The sequence below is a fragment of the Myodes glareolus genome, chromosome 6 (assembly GCF_982192425.1).
Source record: "Myodes glareolus chromosome 6, mMyoGla1.1, whole genome shotgun sequence".
NCBI lineage: Eukaryota > Metazoa > Chordata > Mammalia > Rodentia > Cricetidae > Myodes > Myodes glareolus.
Window position 1 is genome coordinate 48,481,881 of NC_142031.1, and position 27,515 is coordinate 48,509,395.

The following is a 27,515-nucleotide window of genomic DNA, read 5'->3' on the forward strand; positions in this document are numbered from 1 at the left end:
AACCTTTCATTCCTTCTCTTTTATCTCAGCAGTTCCCAGAGAATCCATACAGAATATGTATGTTCAGTCCACAGTCAGTTGGGCAACAAATTGTCCCCAGGACTCCCCTCCCAGTCCCTTCCCTCCTCCCTAGGCAGAGAGCTGGAAGCTTCTCACATGACACTCTCATTACCTCCCCGACCCCTTGATGCCCCCTTTTCTTGTGCCATGAGTGACTTATAGGGCTTCCCCAGGCTGGGAAGGGTCAGCTCAGCCTCCTGCAGCTCCAGCTCCCGTTGGGACAAATGCTCAATGACAGCCGCTCCAATTGAGTCTCCCAGGACATTGGTCATCGTACGAAGCCGGTCACTAGTGGAAAATAGATAGATTAATGGGTGGGGCTAAAAACTCCTTTGAAAACCAAGGGTAGACTAGAAGGGTTTCCAGACTAAATCAGAACCACATGACCTTAAACAGGCCCCACTCTTCCTAACAACATCATCCCTTAAATCCTCAGATCTATTCTTTGATTTGTGATTCCTGTTTCTAAATAAACTAACTTAGAAATTATTAGATATGAGAGTCTGATGCAGATAATCAGACATTAGGATCTGACATAGACTTATTAGACATGGGGTCTGATACAGATTGTTATACATAAGCATCTGATGAAGATCATTCGATATGAGCACCTGATGCAGACTCTTGAACATGAATGTTTGATACAGACTCTTCAACAAGAGTCTACATAGGCATAGGACAGGTTGGGGACTGTTCAAATGGAACTTTAGTTTTTGTACAAATGGGACTTAGTCTTGCTCACAGTTCCCATATGGGGGATGAAAATCAACATTTTATATAAATTCCATGTTATAAGAAAAGAAATGAGAGAGGGAAGGAATGGTAAAAGAAGGGAATGATACAAGAAGGATTAAAAAGGAAGAAGGAAAGAATGAAAGTAAGAAAGAAAGAGAAAGAAAGAATGAATGGAAGAGAGAAAGGGAGGGAGGAGATAGAAAGAAATGAGACAGAAAGATAAAAAGGAATAAAAATGGAAGATAAGAAAAGACAGAAGGAGAAGGAAGAAAGGCAAGAAAGGGAGGGAGGGAAAGAGAGAACAATAAAGAAGGGGAAAGAATGGTGATTAGGGAGTGGCTCATTCCTGCCAAACTATTGGTGCTGATGGATTAGGAGTCCTTGTCTCCAGGTGTGCACCCTCTCATGCGCCTACTAAGCTCCATGGCATAGTCTTACACCAAGACACATGAATGTCTCTGTTGTAACTCAGTGGGTCACAAACAAAAGACATGAATGTGGGGAACAGAGTTGTAGGGACGAAGGCTGGCAGAGATGAGGAGTTAAGAGTAGAAAGCATTGCATACATGTATGAAATTGTCAAGGAACAAATTTAGTTAGTGAAAAAGAATACGGAGAAGGAGGGAAGGAGAGAAGAGAGAGAGAAAAAAATGTGACTAGTTGTTGCATTCAGATCATAAATCCACCAAAATTTTTTTGTCTGTCATCACAAGTGATTTTATAAGCCAAAATTCTTCACTCTTTAACACAGCAGGTAACTTGTGTTTTCTTCTCACTTCTAAAATTCTTTATATTTAGCATTTTCACTAAGGAAAAAAAAACTTTTAAAAATTTGAGTTTAAAAAATACTTATTTGAACACCTTTGTATGACTTCTGTATGAAATGACCTGAAGAGGAATGGACTGACTGACTAACAGAGACCTCCTTTTCAGAATCCTCCTCGCTCTCTATGGGATTAGAGTCTATGGCCATCATTAGCAGACCATCCCAAAGCCTCCCTAGCCCTCTAACGTTCTACAACCCTGTCCTTATAGAATCCTGCAGGAAAAGGTTATGAGATAGGTCAAAGCCAAGCACACTCACAGGAACCAATCCACAGCTATGATCAGCGTGATGTCCTCTGTGGGCAGGCCAACGGATGTGAGCACAATCACCATGGTGACCAGTCCTGCCTGGGGGATGCCAGCTGCTCCAACACTGGCAGCTGTGGCTGTGATGCTGCAAATGAGAAGAGTCGGGGATACAGGAGGAAAGAGAGAACAGGAGATTAGAGGACCAGGCAGGGAAGGGCATCTTAAGTTAAATGCCCAAACCAACACAGAAAGCAAAGTGATACATGATCTCGCTTTGGATATGAAGCTAAAGTTAAAATGCTGCAGTCACCAAAGCAAAACAATCAGAAACCATGATGCTGGGCAGATAGACTGGGAAATGGGAAATGTCTGTCAAAACCAACGAGATGTCTAGATACCAGATGACTGGGTGCTGGGGATCTAAAGTACAGTGTGGAGGGTGTGGCTAAGGATAATGTGTTCATATTTGAGTTTTTCAAAGAGAACAAACCTAAAGTCTATTCTCACCATCAACAAAGAGAAAGAGAAGGGAAGGACGGAGAGATCAGAAGGACAGACAGGGAGAGGAGGGGAGGGAGGAGGCAATAAGGCTCTGGAGGGAGAGAGGAAAGAGGAAAGGAGAGAGAAGGGACAGGGGAAGGAAGGAGGGGTAAAGAAGGAAGGAAATAAGAAAAGGAGAGGACATAAGGGTTAGAGGAGGAGGTGGGAAACGACAGGAAGACAGGAGTGAGAAAGAGAGTGGAAAAGAGGAAAGAGAAGATAAAATGAGAGAGGAGAGGAGAGAAGACACAGGCAACAGAAGGCAGATGTGGGAAAGGAAGGAAACTATAGGAGATAAATATAATAAGCATAGTGACTGCAGTGATCACTTTGTAGAGTGCACATATTGCAAATAATCATGAAATACACCTTAAAATATATGCAACTTTTGTCAGCTATCATTCAAGAAAGATGTGGCTTGAAAAGACAGATTTTTTTTAAGAAGGAAAATACAGGTTACACATTGGAGGTGAGAGTATTCTGGCCCAGAGAACTTCTCTATCAGAACGGTGGTTGAGCAAATAATCAGATTGGCAATAAAGTATGAGATTTCGAATGAAAAGACTCCTTTCCTAAGCTTTGTACCTTGCACATGAACTCAGAGCCTCTCCTGCCTCCCAGTGAGCAGGAAAGAGCCAAGGACAGTGCCTATCCAGTCTTCTTATCTGTTACTGAGATTAATATACACATACATACATACATACATACATACATACATACATACATACAAACGTGTGTGTATGTGCACACACGCGTGCACATACGCACCAAAAAGAAACTTCAGGAGAAAAGGTTATGTGTTTTAACGCACAATTCCAGGTTATAATCCATTGTTGTAGAGAAGTCGAGACAGGAACTTGGAGCAGTTAGCAACAACACATCCAGTCAAAAGTACATAGAAAATGTGTGCATGTTTGCGGGTGAGGTCTCTCTCTACTTTTAAACAACTCAGGATTCAAAATGAGGGAACAAGTATTGCCCGCTTTTAGACTGAACCCCCCGCATTTATTAAGATAATCAAGCTGACCCCCACAGACATACTCAGAGGCCAAACTGATCTACATGATCTCTCACTGAGATTCTCTTGTCAGGTGATTCCAGATCCCGACAAGAGGACAATTAAAACAAGCCACCACATCACTAGCCTAGGAAAAGATTCCAATCAAAAATAAAGTGTAGAGACCTGAGAGATGGCTCAGTGGGTAAAGATGCTGTGCTGCCAAGCCTGAAAGCCTAAGTTCAATCCCCAGGACCCACACAAGAGAAGAGGAAAACTGAATCCTGTGAGTGATCCTCTGACCTTCACATGTGCACTGTGACACACACACACACACACACACACACACACACACGCAATTTTTAAACTCTTTAAAACCACGTACCTGGAGAGATGGTTCAGTAGTTAAGAGCACTTAACAGCTCTTGCAGAAGGCTCAAGTTCTATTCCTAAAACCTGTATCAGACAGCCACCCATAACTCCAGATCTAGGGAACTTGAATCCCTCTTCTCACCTTGGAAAGCACCTTCACATACATGGCAAATTTGGACTCAGACAGGTACACATACATACATACAAAATAGAAAAATGCAAAGTGTAGTTTCTATTAAATATGTATCACACTCACACCCTTATAAAGTCAGAATATTATTCCATTACCAGGCCTGGCGGCACATGGCTACAATTCCAGCTACCCAGCCAGGCCAGCCAGCTCAGGAGGGGCAGGGGGAGGAGAGAGAGAGAAAGAAACATCGTAAGCCAAACATCTTAAGGATGTGTCTACAATAGAAATTTCCAACGAAGAAAACACTTCCCTTCACAGAGTTCACATTTTCATTCTTGTATAATGGGCAGACAATAAGCAACATAGGTGAGAAAAAAATATCTATGGGGACAAATGCTGCTGAGCATCCTGCATCTTTTCTCCAAATATGGGAAACCAGAAATGTTTCACGGGTTGGTTTTTTGTTTTTCACATTTAAGGATATTTGCACATACATAATTATATATCTTAGGTAGGAATAAGATGCAACTATAAACAGGAAATTTGTCTGTAGACCTTGTACACACAGCCTGTTCTATCCAGCTAATGACATCATCGTCTCACCTGATTGTGGTGATCTGGCCCAGATTGAGCTCATAGTTGTTGACTTGAGCAATAAAGATGGCTGCCAAGGCCTCATAGAGAGCAGTGCCATCCATGTTGACGGTGGCCCCCACAGGCAGCACGAACCTGGTGATGCGGCGATCCACACCCAGGCCCTCCTCCAGGCAGCGGAAAGTGATAGGCAGGGTTGCAGAACTGGAGGAAAAGAGCTCTGAAGGCTGAGAATAGGAAGTAGAAGGATGGGGCAGGGGCAGGGGCAGCAGTGGATCAAAGGGCTTCCCTCTAGCACACGGAAACCAGGCTAGAATCTGAGCAGGGAGTAGAAAGTGGGAGGAACAGCTGTGTGAGGGGAAATGGGACTCCTGATGCAGAAAGAACTCAGTGGTAGGGATCCCCCAAGAAGAATGTCTTTTGACCTATTCACACCAAGAGTTTATGATGCCAGTCTAGCCCTGACGGCTGACCTCCTACACCACAGCCTAAATATGATGAGTAACTTTGTCGACTTCGCAACCAGGAATTACCCGGAAAGACAGTTCCAATACTAGGTTACTACATTTGGCCATCCTATGGGAATTACCTTTGGGGGATTGTCATAACTAATTGAAATGAGAAGACTCGGGCCACTGAGGGTGGTACTGTTCCATAGGCAGAAGGTTCTGAACTATGTCAAAGTGGAGAAATCAAGCTGAGCAAAGCAAGCAAGCAGCAAGCATGCATTTACTCTCTGTGCCTGTGTGTGATGTGACTAGCTGCCTCAAGCTCCTGTTTTGATTTCCCCACAGAAATGGACTTGTAACCTGGAATTGTAAGCCAAATAAATTTCTTCCCCCACCCCTAAACTATCCTTTATTGGTATATTTTATTACAACAACAGAAATGGACCTAGAACAGTAAAAGGCAGAGTGTTAGTCTGCACAGGGAATAACCCCATCTATAGGAGCCCAAGGCCTCTCCCCAACCACTTACTTCACAGACTGTACTTCCATTTGACTCTCAACTTAAGTAGAAAGAGTAGGCATCTCATTTGGGGCCAGTTGTCTGCAAGAACTGACCCCTGTGTGGTCATCTTTATGCCATGAAACTTAGAGCTTGGACTCACAGTCTTTGGCCTTGGAACTAGACATCGCCTACTGCAAAACACCCAATGCTACCTCAACCTTTTCCGAGCATCAGAAACAGCACTGGGAGGGTGGGGTGACTAGCTCCATAGTGATCAGACTGGTTTAATTCTGGGTACAATAGTATCAATCCTATTCAGCCACAGATCAAAGATCAAAAGGCACATTCTGCAACCACCATGAAGACAATAAAAATATTTTCTCCTATCTGTTTGGCTCTTGGGATATTTGCTCAAATAGTTTTGAATTTGAATGATGAGAGATAAGGGAGCTGACTTTATTAGCTCCCTAAAAGCACAAAGAGGAGAAGAAAGCCTCAGAAGCCAAGACTCTCTGAGTGTGTGGTACTCGCACAGTACCATCTCAAACCCAACATTGGCTTCTGGTTCTCCTCATAAACTGGAGAAACAAAAGAGACAGGAGGTTAGGAGAGTCATCACAGGACAAAGACTAAAGCCCCAAGTATAGGCCACGTGTAGAGAGTTTCAAGAGTCCCCCAATACCATTGTACAACCAGAAGAGGTGTTTGGGGAGGTGGAGAGGAGGACACCTAAAGGAACCCATGAAAGATGAATAATAGACCCAGGGAGAATTCTGGGAAAGGTCATACCTGGAAGAGGTACCCATGGCCGTGATGAGAGCCTGTAGCATGCCCCCAATGAATGGGAAAGGGTTCCGATGGGTGACGAGGAAGTAGATGAGGGGCAACACACCACCAGCATGGAGGAACAAGCCAACGATGACAGTCAGAGTATACATGCCCAGTTGACCTCCAAGGACAGCCATGTCTTCCATTTCTAGAATCTTCCCAGCAATCAGGAACAGGATGCCCACTGGTGCATACCTGTGCAAGGCACATATTTATTAGGGTGATCTTCCTCACAGGTCTGGAACTGGCATTCCCAAAGATTTGCCCATATAGCATCCTGAACCCAGACATCCCCTACCATACAATCCCAACTCCATCCCAACCTATCCCAAGCATCAAAGCCAGCACTGGGACACTGGGAAAATGACCCTGTGGTTAGGAGTATTTGATGTTCAATAATGAAAACCTGATTTTGGATACCACCATTCACATTGAACAGCTCAAAAACACCTCCAACTGAAGCTCCAAGGGATCTGGCCCCACTTGTTGGGCTCTTTGGGCACCCATGGGCACATCTGCACATTCACTAACACATCCACACTCATAAATAAGTAAGTTTTTAAATAGGTTTGCTTCCAAAATATTGCCCCCAAAGACTCACTTGTTGAACACTGGTCCTTAGTGGTCTATTGTTCTCAGGTGGGGACTGTAAAAGTTAAACTGTTATGAGCATCCCAACTTCTGATGCATTCATAACTGAATGAGCTATTGGGAGCAAACTATATAAAGGGCCTAGTTAAAGAAAATAGGTCACTAGGGGGTGTACCTTCTCTCCCAAGCCCCTCACTCTCTTGCTCTCTTCTTCCTAGATGCAGTGAAGCTGGCAGCTTTATTGGCTGTATCCATTCACCCTCATGGTTCAAATACAATGGAACCAGCCAACTATGCACTAAAATCTGCAATACTGTGAGACAAAAATAAACCTTTCCTCCTTAATTTGTTTTTTTTCTAGACATTTTGTCATAACAACAGGAGACTAACTACTACAGTCGAATTCTATGAATACATTCACCTCCCACTGGTCACCCAACTGCTCATCCAATCAGCAAGAAAGTTCCTACCACACCACAGCAAGCTGCCTTCTAATGTCTTTATCTCATTCCCTCGTTCAAGACCCTTCCAACTCAACTCCAGATGACTATTCCCTTCAGAATCCCATCCTCAGGCATTGCTAAGTATGGTAGTTTAAATGAACATGATCCCCTAGGTTCATAGGAAATTGCACTATTAGGAGGTGTGGCCTTGATGGAGTAAGTGTGATCTTGTTGGAGGAAGTGTGTCACTTGGGGCAGTCTTTGAGGTTTCAGATGCTTAAGCCAGACCCGGTTTGTTTCTCTCTTCCTGCTGCCTGCTGATTCAGACATAGAACTCTTGTCTCTTTCTCCAGCATCACATCTGCTTGCACACCACCACACTTCCTGCCATGGTGATAATGATCTAAACCACTAAACTGCAAGCCAGCCCTAATTAAATGTTTTCCTTTATAAGAGTTGCCATCGTCATGGTGTCTCTTCACAGCAATAGAAACCCTAACCAAGACACTTAAGACATCCCCTATATCTGGCCTTCTAAACTTTCATAAATTTTCTTCTGTGCTAGTTAGTTTGAACTATCAAATTGACACAAGCTAACATCACCTGAGAAGAAAGTTTCAATGAGGGATTACCTAGGTCAGGTTGGCCTATGGGCATATCCATGGGGGACTGTCTTAATTGCTAATTGTTGTAAGACCCAGCCCATCATAGGCAGCACCATTTGGTGGGCCCTGGACTGTGGAAGAATAGAGGAAGCTAGCTGAGACTAAGCAGGTAAACAAGCAAGCAGTCAGGGGCTCACATGTTGATTCTCTCTACTCTTGATTGTGATGTGATGCTTTAAGTTCCTTCCTTGTCTTCTGTACAGTAATGGAATGAAACCTGGAACTGTGAGGCTGTATGTAAATCCCCTGTGTGCTGTTTTTTATGTCAGAATTTTATCACAGCAACCAAAATAAACCCAGAGTAGTCATTGTACAAACACTCGGGGCTTCTCAGGCTTTGCCTGTTCTCTTCCTTGTTTGTGATACATCTCTCCTCCTCATACCCCGTTAGGTTCTTCCTCACCTTTCAGGTCCAGTTGTAAGTCTCACCCCTCATCCTCCCAGGCAGCATCCACTGCATTTTACTACAGCATCTACTGCTTTGGGTTACATACACATGGTCTGCATCTGTGTCCTCCTAGATTTTAAAAACATCTTCAAGATAAAGTGTAACATTAGGCCTGCTTATTGGGGTTTCTGTCCTGCCCAGTTCCCACAGCTGTTTAGCACCAAAGAAATCACACAGAGGTCTATATTAATGATAAACTGTTTGACCCATTAGCTCAGGCTTCTTATTAACTCTTATAACTTATATTAACCCATTATTCTTATCTATGTTAGCCACATGGCTCGGTACCTTTTTCAGCAGAGCAGATCACATCTTCCTTCTCCTGTGTCTAGGCAGGACTGCAGAAAGAGCTTCCTTCTTCCCAGAAAACTCCTGTTCTCATTGCCCCGCCTCTACTTGCTGTCGGGTTGTCCCACCTATACTTCCTGCCTAGCTACTGGCCAATCAGTGTTTATTTAAAACATAATTGACAGAATGCAAAATTGTCCCACACTAATAAAGTATGACTTCAGTGTATCAATGTTTCAAGCCTCGGGAGATGTCTGCTAGATGAATGATCTAGTGGTGGAGCAAAAGGATTTTGAAAAAACTTAATGTGAAAAGGAGCAGGGGTCTGGGGAGATGGCTCCGTGGCTAAAATACTTATCGTGTAAGCATGAGGAGCAGAGTTTGACTCCCATGTAAGACTAGATAGGCACTGCAGCAAGCCTGTATTTCCAACCTCAAAAGGTGAAGTCAGGGGATCCCACAGAGCAGCTTGGCTAGCAAGATGAGCCATTTTCTTGAACCTGAGGTTTAACTGAAAGATCCTTCCTTAATGAGTAATGTAAAAGAGCTATGGAAAAATGATTCCCAACATCCCCCTTGGGCCACCACACACATACTCACCCCCACTAATGCAAAAATAACATGCATACACATACACATGTATATCACACCATCCCCAAATGTAGAAAAGAAAATGGGAAAACAGGACAAGAGTAGGTATATAAGTGAATAGACATGTGGGATGTCTGAGGGAGTGAATGAGAGAAGGACAAGTGCCTATGTCAATAAACAAGTCTGGGAATGAATCCAGGTAGACTGGTGGAAGTGGGTAAATGAATAAATGCAGTCAATAGCTTAACTAATAGGGTTAACACTACAGTATTAACATAGCTTATTCAAGGCCCTAGGTTTCATCCTGAGCACCATGCAAAAGAATGATTGTTATTTAAGAAACTGAGGGTATACAGATCAGTGATCGATTATCTAGTACATGTAAGGCCTCAGTTCAGTCCTAGCACTTAAAATAATTATAGGGGCCAGAAAGATTGCTCCACAGGTGAGGATATGTTCTGCAAAGTATGATGGTCTCAGATGGATCCCGAAATCCACATGGTAGGAGGAGAAAACTAACTCTTACAAGTTTATCCTCTATCTACATGTGCATGCTATGGCATGCATATCCATACACATATACTCAGACACAGCAGAAGTCTGAGTCAACATTCCAACACAGAGTGTGGAGAGATTCACAAGCCCCACCCATAGCTGAGAAACTATTTTGATTTTGACAGTTAATGGCTGTTGGGGAAGGGAAAGTCAACTTTCTTCACGGATGTGGCATCTTGTAGGTTGTCCAAGCTCAGTGAATGTGCCCTCATCCACATTAGACAGCTCTAATTGGAATCAATGGAAGATATATACAAACATATGCATATGAGGATATAAAGTTGAAAGGGGGACATGAGAGTCTGAGAGAAGCTGAGAAGTTGGAGGGAGAATGGTAATGTGAATATTATCAAAATGCTTTGTATTCATGTATGAAATCCTCTAAGAATACATTTTTATTACATAAAAATGGGGAGTGGATGACCCAATGTTTGGAAGAATGAGCATAGATTCACTGAGTCAATGCACAAGTGAGGGAGTAAGTAGATTAATGGGGTCATGAACAGCTCAATAAATCACTACAGAAAGATATGAATGAACAAATGAGTTAATGATTAAATTAACTAATACACAGATGAATGACTGGCCAAATGTCTTCAACAGTCCCATCAGCCCCATCGCCATCACCTCCAGGAACCATCACCACCCACCCAGTCCCAGGCACCCATCCTACTACTCACCAGATGATGATGCCCACCAGCCTCATAATAGCCTCATTGAGGCTGTCGAAGAAGTCCCTCAGAACACGGCCTTTGTGCTTCATGCCACCAATGACCAGCCCAAAGGCCACAGAGAAGACCACAAGGCCCAAGGCATTGATGCCATTGGCAGAGCCAGGCACAGGCACAGTCTCCTCAAAGCTTATCACCTCCTGCAGGGTGCCCAAGGCCCGGGTGACATTCTCCAGGATGCTGGTTTCATTCTCTACTGAGGATGGGGGAGACATGGAGGCCCCCAGGTCTGACCCATTCTCTGTCCTTACAATCGTCCTGGTTACCATTCGTGTGCTGTACTGAGTCTTAAACTGAAATGCAGAGAAATTGGGACCAGATTCAGTATGGTGATTAACTCCATTGTAAATATCCCTAAAAATGAACATGCTGCAAAAAAATAAAAACCAGGAACTAGACATGTGAGGTTCTATGTTCCATCCTTGGTGTTTGCATGAGCATGCACACGCACATGTATGCACATGTGCGAGCAAAACACACACACACACACACACACACACACACACAACATGAATTACTCTTATAGTCCAGCAAGACCACAGTTGGATATGTAACCAAGGAAATGGAAAAAACAACTCAAAGAAATACAAGTTGAGCTACCAAAAACTCCAACTCTGTGGCAGACAAGACAGCTCAAGGCGTACAGGAGCTTTCAACTAATGCCGATAATCTGAGTTTGACCCTGTGCACAGGCCTGGCAATCTGAGTTAGATCCTCAGAACCCATGGTGGGAAGAGAGTACCAATCCCCAAAAGTTGTCATGTGAGAGCCACGTCCACTCCTGATATGCACTCACACACAAACATACACACATATTGATGATGATAATGATAATAATAAAAGAAATTAGTTACTGACATTTGCCTAATATAAACAAGACCTGGATTTCATCTTCTTCCCCAAGGAGAAGAAATGAGTAACTGAAAACCAATGGTTCTCAACCTGTGGTCATGACCATCGGATAACACATATTTCCAAGTTTCTTAGGAACTAAGACACCTCTCAGTTGCAAAATTACAATTATAATGTAGCAACAAAAATAACTTTATGGTTGTGGGTCACCACAACATAAGGAACTATATTAAAGGGGCACAACATTAGGCAGGTTGAGAACCACTGCTCTAAATGATCCTAATGCAGAATAGCTGTCTGCATGTCATTTCCATGTGTTAGCTGTACTGTGTCACCTAGAGGATGATCTAGAGGTCACTGGCAAATTCTACCTGTTGCTGTAAGAGACTTGAGCAGCAAAGATTTTGTATACAATCTTTGTTAATGCCAAGGGATATACAATTTTTGTATCTCAATTTTAAAGTTCTTAATAAAACATATGACTAAAGAAATGAGTAACTGGGTCATCAAAATAGATCACAGCAGGTAAAAGTGTTCACTGTGCACAGGCCTGGCAATCTGAGTTAGATCCTCAGAACCCATGGTGGGAAGAGAGTACCAATCCCCAAAAGTTGTCATGTGAGAGCCACGTCCACTCCTGATATGCACTCACACACAAACATACACACATATTGATGATGATAATGATAATAATAAAAGAAATTAGTTACTGACATTTGCCTAATATAAACAAGACCTGGATTTCATCTTCTTCCCCAAGGAGAAGAAATGAGTAACTGAACAGCAAGGATGTTAAAAACCAAAGCATGGAAGAATGGCTATATAGTCTGCATCTTTATGTCTAGCCTTCAATAAAGGGGTTGTTAAACACCCCCGATGGTCAAATTCAGTCCACTACTTGTTTCTATAAATAACATTTTTCTGGAAAGTCATCTTCACACGTTGCCTGTGGCCACTTTTCTATTATCAGCCCCAAGGTGATGCTCAGACAGATTTTAAGACATCTGTGATCAGAAGTCCCAGAACGCCTACCTCAGCTTCTCAGTATGAGTAACATACCCTGACAACCCTTTGCATCACCATCATAGCTATAGGAAGTACACTTGTTCTCCCAGAATCCTCCCCAAGGCCTCCCACTCACCCACTCTTTTAGGCCCTTCTTCCCACCCTTCTCCTTGGAAAGCAAGCTCCCTCCCCCACTCCATCCCTCCTTGATTAAACCATGTGTTTCCTCCTAACCTGTTTAAAGCAGGCCTCCACAAGGTTAGGTGGAAACATATTTCTGCACAAAAACATCAGAGAAGGGAAAGTGGTTAGATTTGGAAGTGAGTCAATGGTGACTACTGCAGAAAACAATGACAATAGTTGCATCAGGCAACATAGAAATGCATGGTGTGGACCTAGTGCTGAGCCAAGTGTCTGCCCTGCATCATCTGACGTAATCCCTACAGTGACCCTAGAAGTAAATACCGTTTATATCCCTAGCTTCCACACAAGATAACCAAAGGCCAGAGGACATCACCCAGACCCAGAGAGCTGCTCGAAGGTGCAGGTGTAACTTACCATGGATTGACTACAGTTAGACCCCTCCAAAAGTCATGTTGGAATCCGACTGCCATAAAGGGGATGTTGAGAGGTACTTGTACTAAAAGATTTATAGATTAATAGGAAGTGGCTTTGTTTTGGTATGCTTGCTCTAGTTTAATATCATATGCTCTCTGCCATGTTAGCATGCAACTAGAAGGTCCTCACTAGATGCTGGTACCAAGTTGGACATCCTAAATTCCTAAATAATGAGCTAAATAAACCTTTGCTTTTTGTTTTGTTTTTGATATTGTTGTTTTATTTACAGCTAACTTTGTTTCAAGTATACTTTTCACTTCACTTAATTTTTAATATATTTATTGGGGAGCTGCAGTGCCATGGTGTACATATAAAAGGTAGACAACTTGTAGGAGTTGATTCTCTCATTCCACCATGCGGATCTCATCAGGTTGTCAGGCCTGGTGGCAAGTGCCTTTGCCCACTAAATCATCTCACTAACTCTAAATCTTATTACATTTATTTAGGGATGCATGTGTGTATGTGTTTGTGTATGTGTGTGTGTGTGTGTGTGTGTGTGTGTGTGTGTGTGTGTACATATATGCCACAGCATGTATATGGAGATAATCAGACTGTGTCCTCCCTTGTCTCAGAGTGCAAAGTCATACCTAGATGTAGCTTTCTTAAGGATATGCAGGGCAAGAAAAGAGTACCACAAATAGCAACCAAGAGTTGCTTCCTTTTCCAAACAGATCCACCTTTTCCTGTGGTCTCTCAGAGAAAGAGAATTGTTGCATGTACATCCAGAAGTCCCAACAAAATGAGAATGTCACCTGACCAGATCCATGAAAGCATCAGCTGTTGGGACAGTCTCAATTCGGCCCTCACGGTGCAGCCCCTCCTTGGAGCCCTTGCCAGGATGGATGATGGTGACCATTAGGATACCGATGAAAACCGCGATGACTGTGGTAACCATGTAGTACACAGCTGCCCGCATTCCCATCCGCCCTGTTGCCTTGTTGTCCAGGGATGCCATACCTAGAAGAGAGATAGTGCAGTCCATGCCACAGCACCCAACTCCTTTTCCCTCCATCTTCTCCACCTACTGCATACCATCAGCTCAAAAATTACTGCATATTCCTTAACTGAAGATGTCCACAGAAACCATAGGTTCACCTTCAACTGATGATAGTTATCTAAACAACTGCTTTTATGCTATCATGAATAAATATATTATCAGGTAAAATATAAATTGATTATAGTTTTGTAAAATGAATAAAGGGGCTGGTGCGGTAACTCAGTAGTTAAGAACACATACACTGTTCTTACACAGAACCCAAATTCCATCAGCAGCACAAACATTCTGTGGCTCACAACTACTTGTAACTCCAGCTCCGGGTACCTTTTGGCCTTTATGGTTACCTGCACTCATGTGCACATACCCACATAGGCACATGATTAAATAATAATACCAAAATAAATGCATAAAAGTACATAAAAAGTTTTGTTTTGCTTTGAAATAAAGTTGTACAGTTTATATGGTATACCCGTCATCTAGAGATGATCTGAAGTACACAAGAGAAGAGGCATAGGTCATCTGCAAACACTACATTATTTTGCAAAAAGGGCTTCAGCATCCTCAGGTTTTGGTTTCTATAGAGATTTCTGAACCAGTCCCCTGGGGGTTCAACCAAGGGATGATTCAGATTTTGATTCTCAAGATAAAAACAATTTTTAAATAAAAATATTGTTCAAGAAATGAGTAACTGGGAAAACCTGAATCAAAACCAGTTCACTCACCACCATACACATGTTGGGGGCTACACACACACACACACACACACACACACACACACACACACACACGAGCACATACCACTCTATTTTTTACTGCAAATAACTCTACCAATCACAGTACCTTCCCTTTACTCCAAGTCAACCTCTTAACTCCCACCTAACCCTCCCCCTTATCTCTGCACCATGAATATCACAAACATCGAAGCCTTCATCTCATAGTCCACCCCAATTCTCACCTCCTTCAAACCCACCCCTTTCAGTACTCTGCCTGGATACTGTTCATGCTGTATCTACATGTTCCCTACCAGGCCATTGCAACCATTCGGCTGCTATGAGTCTGTGATGATAACAGCTTTTACTTTTCCCTTCCACTAAGAATGATCCCCAGCAGAAAGGACCCAGAGTGAACTACAGTCAATAATTGGCTGGGGCAGGGATTCAGATGAGGACAGAGTTAGGGGTGAGGAACAACACCATGATGTTGCTCACACTTCAGAGATCCCATCCAATGAGAACACACTAAGAGACCAGCCTTCTTCTGAACACACATCTTTGCTTAGCTTCTTTCCCCACCCTGCTTCCCTCGCTTCCTCATGGGTGTCTCCCTCCATGAGTCTCTTGTGACCAGATTAATATGTTAGGCTTGACTTCAAAGAAGCCCAACCTAAGAAAGCAGTGTTTTAAGCCTTAATCATTATTTCTGTTCTTAAACCCAAAAGTTACTAAACACTACCTATGGGCTAAATCTGGTGCACTAAATAAAGTTTTATTGAAACACAACTCTGATGAGTAGTTTCAAATGTTAACTCGACACATTCTAAAACCACTAGGAAGAGATAATGAGGGATTGTCTAGATCAGGTGAACCTGTGAGTGTGTCTGTGGGGGTTGCATAGATTATACTGACTGAAGGAGGAAGGCTCACCCATGTATGCAGCACCATTCCCTAAGCAAGGGATTCTGGACCACATACATGTACAGTGGAGCATGACACAAATAAGCATGTATCCATTTATTTTCTCTCTGCTCTTGGTTGTGGATGGGTTATGATTAGCTGCTTCAAGTTCCTATGTTGACTCCCCTGAATGGTGAAATACAACCTGGAACTGAGAGTTAAAAGAAACCCATTCTCCCCTAAGTTCTTTTGTCAAGTGTTTTATTACAACAACATAAATGAAACTAGGGCAACAGCCATGCCCATTTGTTGACATATTGCCTATAGGTGCTCTTCCACTCCAGCATCAGAATCAAACCATTGCAATGAAGATCAGATGACCTTTGAAGCCAAGAACATTTACCATCTATAAGAAAAGTGCTACACAATCCATCCACAGCTCCTTCCCTTCCTCCATCCTCCATCCTGACACCTCCATTCCACTCACCTCCTACATGTTCACCCACATCCCACCTCCTATTCATCTACCCCACATCCCATCCACCTTCTTTGCCCCTCCATGGTCTTCCCACCCCCCTGGATAACTGAACTCACACCTTCAAGCAAAAGCACAAGAAAGTTATTGGGCTACATGGATCATGTGGCAGCAGAAATTAAGCAAGACCTGGGCATAGCTTGAGTTGGTGAGATGGGAAAGGGCTCCCATAGTTAGGGTAGCCCTGGTTCTTTTCTCAAGTTTGGACTCCAAATGGATCCTGAAGATGCACAACGGCTTGGGCTCTCACCTGTGACAAGGCTGGAGACAATGAGGGGGAGTACCAGCATCTGCAGCATCCTCATGAGCAGCTCACCAGGAAAAGAGAAGTACTTGATCTGGCGGTAGGAGAGCTGATATGGGCGCAAAGCAAATGCCAGGCTGACCCCTAGAGCAAGAAAAGAAGGGTTCATCGAATGGACTATGGATCTCAGTCCCACGCAGGGCCCATTTATCCCAAAGAGAGTGCAGTAGGGTAAGCAGTGAATATTCAATAGGTGTGTATTTGTATGCATGGTTATTCTGTGGATTTGTGTGTGCATGGGTATATTTGTGCATGGGTGTGTGCACTTGTGTAGAAATAGATGTGGGTATTTGTGTGTATTTTGCACATGTGTGGGCAAGTTTAAAAAAGTGTATGCATGGCTAGCTATGTGCATGGGTACATGGGTGCTAGCTATAAGTGTGCATTTGCATATGCATGGATCTGGGTATATAAGAATATGTTTATGGGTATATATGTGTGTCAGTGTGTGTGAGAGTATGTGTGTACATTTGTATGAGCATGGGTATATGTGTACATGATGTGCACTTGTATGAATGAGTGTGTATTGTGTAACATTGTGTGTACACAGATATATGTGTGCACCATATGCATTTGTGTGCACTTAAGTATGTGTATACATTCATATGTACATATATGGACAGTGTACATTCAGTTGTGAGCACAAACATGTGACTGCATAAGTGGGCTCATATACAAAGATATGAATATGCATTTCTTGGGTGTGTCTGTAAGTGTGACTCTTATGTCTACATTATCACTTTCAAATATGGAAGTGCATATGCAATTAGGCTTCTAAGCATGTAGATGTAAATGCATATATGAGTGTGTGAAAGCATTCACAAAGTCTAACACAGCTGGCCCTGGTATCCTTGGATACCACACTGTCAAGTTAATCAAGCACATATGGAAATTTTTAGGGGAAAAAAATATATCTAATGAAAGCAGTAGGGGAATTACTAGGCAAGAGGAAAGGGACCAACAGGGGCTGACTAGGTAAGATGGGGTGAAGAAAAATATGACCAAAGCGCATTGAATATATAGATGTCATGATGAAATGCATTATTTTATACAACATACACATAATTCAACAGTTGTATCTGTTGAACATGTGGAGATTTTTTCTCTTATTAATATTTCCTAGATAATATAGTACAACAACGATTTACCTAGCAGTTACATTGCTTTAGGTGTTAAAAGTAACCAAAAGAGCAAGACAGCCACCGATCCTATACAAACACTAGCACCATTTGATTTAAGAAATTTAAGCATCCACAGACAACAAAAACTTATGAATAATCAAATCCCCACATACCTAAATCAATAGACACTCAAGTTCCTTAAACAAAACGGGGTAGTATTTGACGGAACCAATATCCCAACAGTATGATGGATAGCTGCATATTTATGAACGTTTGCACAGTTTATGCGATTGCACCTCTAAATTCTGTGCATATGTAAAATATATGCATCATTTTCTGTGTGTAGTTGTAAAGTGTGTGTACATATCCACACATGTGACATCACATCGTGTTTATACAGCTGTGTTTGCCTGTGTGTGTACCCTCTCTACCTGTGTCCTCTGAGGGGCTGGGGACTTGTTAGATGAATGCACGGCGGGGAGGTGGGGGGTGATGTTAATGGAAGTCCCGCCTCCCTGAAGCAGAGCTCACCAATGATCACAGCGCTAACTGTGAGCAAGATGAAGGCATTCCTGCGCAGGAAGCGCCGCACATGCTCTCGGGTCATGGTCTGCAGACGCAGGCGCGTGCGCAGTGCTCTCTGCTGCAGACTGTCCTGGAAGCTCTGCAGACAGCCCACGCCACCCAGGCGCTGGCCGCTCTCCCTCAGGAACAGACTGTTGCCGTGGCTGCTCATCGTGTCTCTGCCAGGACAGAAGAGACCATGTCTGGTGAGGGAGGAGTCCGAAAAAGGAGTGGGTAAGGTCGAGCGGCGGGCACTGCAGCTCAGAAGTCAGGGGAGGGGCGATTTTCATCTGCCAGTGTGCTACCTTGCAGGGACACTTGAGAACCCGCCTGGATCTGATTCAGTTTTTATCCTAGCTGCAAAAGGTTAAGGCCTTTAGACCCAAACACACCGGAGAGGGTGTTTAGAGACAGGGTATAAGAAAACACACACACAAATAAAAATACTGTACACCTTTAATGTTTTCTGCCTCCAGCCTCCTCCTTCACTAAGATCATCTCAAGCAATTGGGGACTACTGCAGCTGTCAAACCAAAGCGCCATGCCTTTGCTGAATGCCGATTGCATGAAGAGCTCTTGAAAGGGCACCTATAGGCCACAATAGTTGAGCCTCCAGTCTGAAGACGCCCGTAGTGGACTTTTCACAAGGACAAATTCAGCAAGCGCCTGGTAAATGGGGGGACCCAACTAAAGTGACTTACTTTGTGTGCATGACCAAGAAAACAATAAAGTAAGGGAGGGATCGCTCAGGAAGGAAATGATGACATTTCTAGTCTCAGCTTGATGCTTGTGAACCTCTTTTGGAGTGAAATCTCAGACTTTGTATCCCTCTTTTACATTTACCCATATCTATTTATCCTTATTGACTTACTTTTTTAAGGTATCCAAAATGGGATGTTGTATTTTCCATAAATTAAAAAATGCACATAAATATAAAACCTACCAGTCTGTTTAACTGCCAAACACTTGGAAGTTACAAAACAGCCTAGAAACTATGACTTTTTACCCAGTCTTTGGCAGTCCTGTAATACCAGAAACTTGGGGGTGGGGTGGGGTGGGGGACAGACAGCTTACAAGGCCAGCACCTGTCTCAAAAAAAAAAAGTTAAAAAGAGAGTTAGTGGGCAGGGGCTGGAAGATGGCTCATTGATTAAGGGTGTATATTGCTCCTGCAGAGGACCAGGGTTCATCCCCAGCAGCCACATCTAGTAGCTCAGAACTGCTTAAGTGCCTTCCTAGCCTCACTGACACCTGCACTCTCGTGCACAGACACAGACACACACACACACATGCGCACGCGTGCGCGCATGCACACACACACACACACACACACAATCAAAAATGAAAATTCCTTTTTAAAGAGGGCCAGACTGTATAGCTCAGTGGTAGGGTACTTGCCTGCCATGTTCAAGGCCCTGGGTTCAATTCTCAGTACTGATCCTCTCCCCTTCCTAATGAGCTGGGATTGCAGGCATGCACCACCATGTGCATCCTTGAACTGTTTCGTCATTGTTTTGCTGCCACTACCTAAGTGGCTGTCTTTCTAAAATGGCTGCCCTCCCTGTCTGTCTTAGTTCTCCCTCTGCTTCCAAAGGACAGGTCACCTGACTAGGCTTCCCTTGTATGCTGCAAGCCAAGGTCTTGCTTCTCAGTGTGAAGCCCCACCCAGTCAGGATCTTGCTCCAAATGGACTTGTCCCCTGAAGCCACAGTGTTGCTTCTCACCCTGTTCTGAACACTCACCGATGCAGGACTGAAAGCTGCACAGAAAATAAGCAGTCTCTCCCTCTCCTCTGGGACATCATGTGCCCAGTCACCAAATGATAACTCAGAATCACCATGGATCCTAAAAGCATTCGACTGAGTCCAAAGCAGTCAGGAGCCTAGACACTTTGCCTTTTTCCTCTTGCTGCCCTACAAGCCATGCTGTACAGTCCAGACAGCGGTTTTGCAGATCACAAATCAGCCTCCTCAGATAAGACCAACACTGGTTGAAAAGCCATCTTGGCACTCAGGAGGCTGAGATGGGAGAAGCAGAAGTTCAAGGCCAGCCCTGGTTGGGTAGAAAGACCCCATATCAAAAAGTCAACCATCAGCTCACGTCTAGCTGCAGGAGCTGTTGACAGTTGATAGATTCTGAAAGAAGAAGGGGCAGTTTTCTTCAGTGGTGTGGCCCATGATGGGCTGCCCATTCTCCATTGGACGGTGCTTTATTTTCATGAGCATCAGGGCAGCATTAAATGGACTCAGTGGATTATTTAGAGGAAGAGGAAGATAAAGAAGAGGAGGCAGCCACATGAAGTTAGGAGAAGAATGAGAGGGGGTTCAGGAAGAGTTGAAGAGGAAAAGGAAGGAGAGGTCGATATTATCCAAATATACATGTATTCATATATGAAATTACCAAAGAATATTTTTAAAGACTCAGTGGTAAGGCTGAGAGATGGTTCAGAGGTCAACAGTGCATGCTTCTCTTGGAAAGGACTCATGTCAGGTGGCCCACAGCCAGAGGATCCAACCCTTTCTTCTGTCTCTGACATCACCTGAACTCATATGCACATACCCACACATGAATACACATAATAAAAAATGTAAAAATAATTTATGTTTTATGTGTATGAGTGTTTGACTCCATGTGTATATGTCCACCATGTGTGCAGTGACCGTGGAGTCCAAAAAGGGGCATTGGATCCCCTGGAACAAGAGCTACAGGGAACTGTGAGCTGTCCTGTGGGTGCTGGGAGCTGAATCTGGGTCCTCTATAAGAGCAAATGGCACTCTTAAAGGTTGAACCATCTCTCCAGCCACAAAATAAATCTTTTTTTTAAATCAATGGCAGTATGAGTTTAGCATGTGCAAAGACTTGAATTTAATTCCCAGCACCAAAAATCAATCAATCAATTGATAAAGTTGTTCAATTTGCATCTGTTCTGGGCATGAACAGACTTTTCCTCTTATTCCCTAAACTAATATATGCACAGTATTGAAGTTGTGCGAGGTGGAGTTATTACTCTCTATCTGTGTGTGTGTGTGTGTGTGTGTGTGTGTGTGTGTGTGTGTGTGTGGTCAGAGGACAACTTTTAGGAGTCCACCTCTCCTCCAAAATTAAGTTTTAGGGACTGAACTCAGGACTTGGGATTGGTGACAAATACCTTTACCCACTGTGTTAAAAGGTGGTGTTAAAAGTAATGTAAAGATGAGCTAAATGTGAAAGAAGACAGGAAAGGGCTCTGTGCAGATATGATGCCGTTTTATGTAGAAGACTTTCAAATACAAGGGTTTTGGAGTCTATCCAGGATGGAGGGTGTGCCTGGAACAAATTCCTTGACAAAACCTAAAAACAACTAGCTGGTGTGGGTGTTGACATGTGATAGTCTGTGAGTCAAATCTGGATTAATATCTGTGTTGTTATCATTTTTTAATCATGGTATTGGCACACAGCTACCTTCATTCATTGTGTGTTTCTGCAGGTACGTTCATGCTACAGTGGCAAAGGTGAGTTGCTGAAATAGAGATCAGAAAACAAACTATTTACCAAAGTGGCTGTGACTTTACAAAAGTGGGGTCGGAGAGGACAAGACAGCCTGTTGGGTAAAGAGGAGTGTTGCCAATCTGGATGGCTTTAATTCAGTCTTGGACCCACACAAAGAAAAGAGAGAACTAACCCTCACAAGTTGTCCTCTAACTGCCTTGTGCATGCTCAAGGGTGCATGCGCACTCACACACACTGAATAAATGTAAGAATTTTTTAAAAGGCTGATTATAGCCTAGTAAAAGCATATATGAATGCTGGAGTACTAAGGGCACGGCTCAGAAACAGAGCGTTCATCAATTGCACATGAGACCCCAAGTTCCATCCCAGCAGTGGAGGGGGAAAAAGCCAACAGGTGGTAATTAGCCATTAAAAAATAATTCAACAAATAAGCAGAAATCCAAAAGATACAGACTTGAGCTCAAATGCAAGGCTGTCTTCAACACCCTCACCATGCCCGCCTCAATCCCTGTAAACGCATACAGCTGTGATTTGCCACTATGTTGATTCTTCCTTTTTATCTCAGTGGACATGTGATAACTGCTCCCACTCACAGGCACAGTGAAACCTTTCAGAACAGAAAGGCAACGCATGACGCCAGATCAAGTTCCTTAGCACTTTTGTTCCCATTGGCCAGCAGCCTTCAAACTCCTGTTTTCTAATCCTTTATAAAAGAATAAACTGTTGAACAACATCATCACCCTTCCCTTATCTGTCTCCCCTCTCATAGTCACTATTCTTCTGTCTGTTTGTTCAAGGTCAAGGTTTGTAGCTTGCATGTGAATGAGATTGCACAGCATTTGACTTTGTGTGCTTAGCTTATAAAGTTAACATCACCAAACGTTTGGGGAAATGCTATAATGAGAACAAATTCTTCGTATACTTATTAAAATGCTTTAAAACAACACTTTATAATACTTGAATTGAAAGTATCCTTCACCTGGCTCTCTTGGGCCCCTGGAGCTGTCGGATAGATCTCATCCGGGGAGTTGTTCTGGTTTCTTTTGGTTCTAGACCTTCTCTTGGCCCCTGTCTCTTAAGCTACCTATTCTGGGAATGGCTTTTCTAGAATCTCCAACACCTGCAAGGTAAAGGGTTAAAGGATGGGTCTCACCCCTTTCCCCCCAACTCTCGAGTATAATGAGCCATGCCAGCCACACTTGGAGATAAGGGGAAGACAAGAAGGTCCTTCTGACCCCTAAAGCTCAAGCAAATGTCAAACTTTCAAGACCTAGAGGTCTTTGAAAGTAGAAGGGCTAGTTTCACTATATAGCCTAAGCTAAGAGCCACCTGAAGCATGGCCAGAAAGCAATGGGGGAAAGACCTCAAAAGATCTAAAGGGACCATGGTGTGTTAGAATAAGCCCTGAGGGAGAAGAAATGTACACTTCTTACACAGACTGTACATTAGCTATAGATGTGCAATGGCACCAACTTCACAAAACAGTCATTGTTCTGAAATAGAAGGTTCATTCAAAGCCAGATTTTTGTGAGTCTGGCATGGTGATGCATGGCTGTAGTCCCAACACTTGAAAACAGCAGCAGAATGGCAAGTTTCGGGCTAGCCTGAGCTACACAGGGAGTTCTTATCTTCTAATAGAGGGAGGAGGGGAGGGGAGGAAGGGGGAAGGAGAGAGAGAGAGTTAGTTGTTGGTACTTCTTCACCAAATCAGAATGTGATATGATGTAGCCTTGTGGGGTAACTTCAGTCTTAGCAAAGTAATATGCAGAAAATATTTGTTTGTTTATATTATTCATGTTTTCTTTTTCTTTGTTGATGTAGCCTGAAGCTGTGCAGAAGTGTGTGTGTGTGTGTGTGTGTGTGTGTGTGTGTGTGTGTGTGTGTGTGTAAAAAGATGAGTTTATTTTTATCTTATGTATGTGAGTGCTTGACCTGTATCTTACATGCCTGGTGCTTGGGGAGGCCAGAAGAGGATGTTGGAGCCCCAGGAACCTCTGCAAGAGCAGAGAGTGCTCTTTACCACTGAGCCTGCTTTCCAGCCCTGAAGTTGTGAGTTTTTTCCTTTCCTCCCTCCATTCTTAGACTTATAACCAAGCCATCTCCAAGGTCTCTTCTTACACAAACAATGGTGGGCTAAATCATATATCAGTGCTGTGCTAGAGGAAGAGTGAGAGGCCGGAGAGAAAGGCAGGATAGAAATTAGTTCATCACACATATACACACTTAAATACAGCCTCACATCTTGTGTTCCATGACACCTACATAATCCTTTATGGACACACAGTCCCTCAAAGACTCTTCAGTCAAACAACTACACACACCCTTCATAAATGCAAATCCATATTGCAACACCAGACACACAATTCCTTCACAATTCTGCACAAACATCTGCTACATTCATGTACACCAGCAGACGCATAACCACTCACACCGCCTCAGAAATGCAAACCCATGCAGTCAGCATCAGCCATACAAAGTCTACACAGACACACACACAGACACACACACACACACACACACACACACTGGCCACTGTCATGCACACCATGAAACGCAAAGCCACACACTTAGAGTCTCCTGCACAAGTACCCCATGGAAATGAAACTACATGGATAGTGACATCCACACAACTCTTGGGCACACAAGCGCACACTTGAGAATACAAAACTCTCAAAAGTGAAACACTTAACTACACACACCTCTTTAGAAAAACAGTTCCACCCAAAACTCAATCACACACAAACAACCATGCACACAGCATCTTCATACTCAGTTCCTATGAAATGGGGCCAGTTTTAACCACAGCAGACATGGTTGGGATTGTGTTTTGAACCTATGGCAGGACAGAGGGACTTCAGCCCAAGAAATAGGAGAGGCGTCAGATTCAATGTTGAAAACAGGACTATCTGAGAGTTGAGGTTACTAAATGGGGGGTGTGGGAGATGGGAAGGAGACCCAGGGATCTAGCGACAGGAAACTCACTAGGATGACCCGGGGCAGAGGCAGGTTCCTCACCTGTAAAGGGACAGGGAAGAGCTAAGGAAAGCTAGTAGTAAGTGGAGACCTGTGCACAGGGGACCCCTACCTGCCTCGGACCCAGAGCCAGCCCCGAACAGAAGCAAATGTCCCACTCACCAGCCTCGGGTCAGCGGGGCCGCCTTGCCCGCGCCTCGTCGCTGCGCCTGGATGCAGAAGCCAGAACCCTTGGAAGCGCCGGCCGGGTCCGCTGGGACCCGCCAGTGACCCGCGCTGAATCTGCGTTGGGGACAGGACTACCGAGGCACCGGCACGGAGCCGGTACTCGCTGTGCAACCGGAGGGTTGCGGGCTGGTCTGACGCTCACGTGGGAGCGGGGGGCGAGGGGCTGGGGCGGGGGGCGGTACCCCCTCAGGGATGTCCCCGTGCCGCAGTCGCACAGGAGCTGGGGGACGCGGGGCGGGGTGGGTGACCGGCCTCTCGCGCACAGCCTCCGCCCCTGCGCCGAGCCGCGCCTCCGAGCCCGCCCCCTGCCCCTCCCGAGTCCTCGGAGGCCAGTAGGTCCCCTTGGGATGCACAGGGTACCAGGCGTTGTTACCGCTAGGCGGGAACCCACATTCTCAGCGTGGGTCTGAGGCAGGGGGAGGGGAGAACGCCAGCGTGGGGTGACCACCGCCACCACGTGGTGTGGCTGGCCAGCTTCTCCCTCCGGTGCACTCTCTGGCTTCGGCCACTCACTGCTGTGTCCCTTTGGGCCAGCCCCTCTCCCTCTCTGAGCCTGACCTGAGAGAAAATTACAGCTGAGCAAAGCAAAGCGCGAGAGCCTGGAAACGCTCTCTGCTGTGTGAACCTCTATGCAAACCGGAACCTTTCATAATTGCTGTTACCATTGTAATTAATATTATATCTTGCTTTTAGCACAGCACACGGGACAATGTGGAGCTACATTTTCCTCTTAGATGACATTGATTTGGTTGCTTCCAGCATATTGGTTCTTCTGAGAACTGGGGCTCTTTATAATTGTTCACAGAGCCCAGTGAGAGAATAAAAGTCAATAAGGTGGACCCCAGCGAGATGACCTACAGCTTGCAGTACTAGGCTGGTGACTTGAGTTCCATCCTTGAGATTTACATAAAGGTGAAGGAGAGAAACAGCATCAGAAGTTGTCCCCTGACTTCCACACATGTGCTGTGGCAAGCTCACCGACACCCATATGCACACATACTTATTATTATTATTAATTCTTATTATTGTCATATCAGTGCTCTTTATTGTTATTTTGGGCGATCATTGGTGGCAATCTTGTGAATCAGACAGATTCCTTTAACTATTTTCTATTTGTAAAACTCTACAAAATAGACATTACCACCCCAGTCTGCAGACAAAATGACAGGTAAGCAGAAAACTGGACAGCCAGAGAACTGTCCCCCAGTTCCAATCTTTGTACACACAGCCCTGGCCCTAATTCTTGAACACACTTGCTAAACAAGGTGGTTCTCAATATCTTAGCTGTACCCTTCAAACACCAGGAAAACTTTTTAAAATTCTGATGCCAAAACAAAACTGCACTGGGATGCCATCTCCCCCGAGTCAGTGTGGCTATCACCAATAAAACCAGAAAGAGATTCTGGAGATGATAAGGACTAAGGGAACCTTCATACTCTGTTAGCTTTCCTATAGAGGTTCCTAAAGAACTGAAAAGAGAAATATCATATGACACAACTAGATCATGCTTGAGAATAGACATGAAGGATTCTAATCCAGATCCACACATCATGTATGCGGCTATGCTACTCACCTCAGTGTGGGATCTGTTCATCAACCCCTGAACAGATTAAAAACACTTCAGGAAAGGTACACAATGAGATTGTACTCACCAGTAAAAAATGAAATTGTCAAATTTACAGGAAAATAGATAGGACTTGAAAAACACCATTTTTAAATACTTTTTATTTGTTCCTTGAGAATCTCATATTTGCATATAATTTATTTTGACCATATCCTCCTTCCAACTCTTCCCAGACCTTCACCACCACACCCCTCTATTGCTTGATATCCTTATTTTTGACCCATTGAGTCCTACTAGTGCTGTTTCCATATGGACGTGTGTATGTGTAGCCATTCACTGGAGCATGGTCAGACCACACTGCTCAAGAAAACTGACTTCCCTCCCCAAGCAACCATCAGTTATCAATAACTCCTCAGCTGTGGGTTGGGGCTTGTGAGCTCCTGGCTCTGTACTAGACTTCTCATTCTAGATCTTGTGCAGACAACCAGAGTAGCTGCTCATGAGTTCAAGTCTTGCTCTGTTCAGAAGACATTGCCTGCCAACATGTATCTCACAAAACATCTGACTCTTGTTTAAACTTCAGAACAATCGAATCACATCCCCTTGAATGGAACCCAGACATTGGTTTACTTAAATAATCCTGCAAGTGATGCTCAGATATGATGTAGGTTAAATGAATACCTGCCCTAGATGTAGGTAGGACCAGCAGACCACACTTTTAAACCATTTCTGCCTCCTCCCCATTCCCTCTGCTTTGATCTCTGCCTGTGATCTGTTTCTATTTCTCCTTCTTTATATGTCATTTTCACAACTCTGTTAGCACACATGGAGACAGGGACTCAGAGAAGTTTGATAACTTACCCCAGGTGGCACAACCAAAAGTGGCTCCCTAGTTTCGGTCTTTGTGCACGCAAGCCTGGCTCTGTTCCTTGAACACATTTGCTAACCAGGGTGTTTCTCACCTCTACCTACTTAGAACATCCTGATACCAAATCAAAGTTGTGCTGACGTGATCAGTGTGCAACCGATTCTGTAATTTTGTATGTGGTCCTGTTCT

General features: G+C 44.0%; 1 protein-coding gene and 1 long non-coding RNA gene across 4 annotated transcripts; one reads left to right on the forward strand and one right to left on the reverse strand.

Annotated features, from left to right (window-relative positions):
- Slc1a6 (solute carrier family 1 member 6) lies at window positions 1-24,965 on the reverse strand. 2 transcript variants are annotated; one of them, XM_048439966.3, is made up of 10 exons: window positions 24,829-24,965; window positions 18,173-18,384; window positions 16,467-16,604; window positions 13,824-14,028; window positions 12,688-12,730; window positions 10,546-10,889; window positions 6,246-6,479; window positions 4,515-4,709; window positions 1,880-2,014; window positions 1-348 (listed from the first exon to the last, which is right to left on the reverse strand). In XM_048439966.3, the coding sequence occupies exons 2-10, from the start codon at window positions 18,375-18,377 to the stop codon at window positions 153-155; spliced, it is 1,695 nt and encodes a 564-aa protein (XP_048295923.1). In that variant the 5' UTR covers window positions 18,378-18,384; window positions 24,829-24,965; the 3' UTR covers window positions 1-152. The 2 variants fall into 2 exon arrangements, with proteins under 2 accessions (XP_048295923.1, XP_087763295.1); XM_087907169.1 differs by lacking the exon at window positions 4,515-4,709.
- LOC146894237 (uncharacterized) lies at window positions 18,273-19,147 on the forward strand. Of its 2 annotated transcripts, none has more exons than XR_015002302.1 (2): window positions 18,273-18,411; window positions 18,682-19,147. It is a non-coding gene; the product is annotated as an uncharacterized LOC146894237 (long non-coding RNA). The 2 variants fall into 2 exon arrangements; XR_015002301.1 differs by having other exon boundaries at window positions 18,302-18,439.
- Window positions 24,966-27,515: the final 2,550 nt, after the last annotated feature.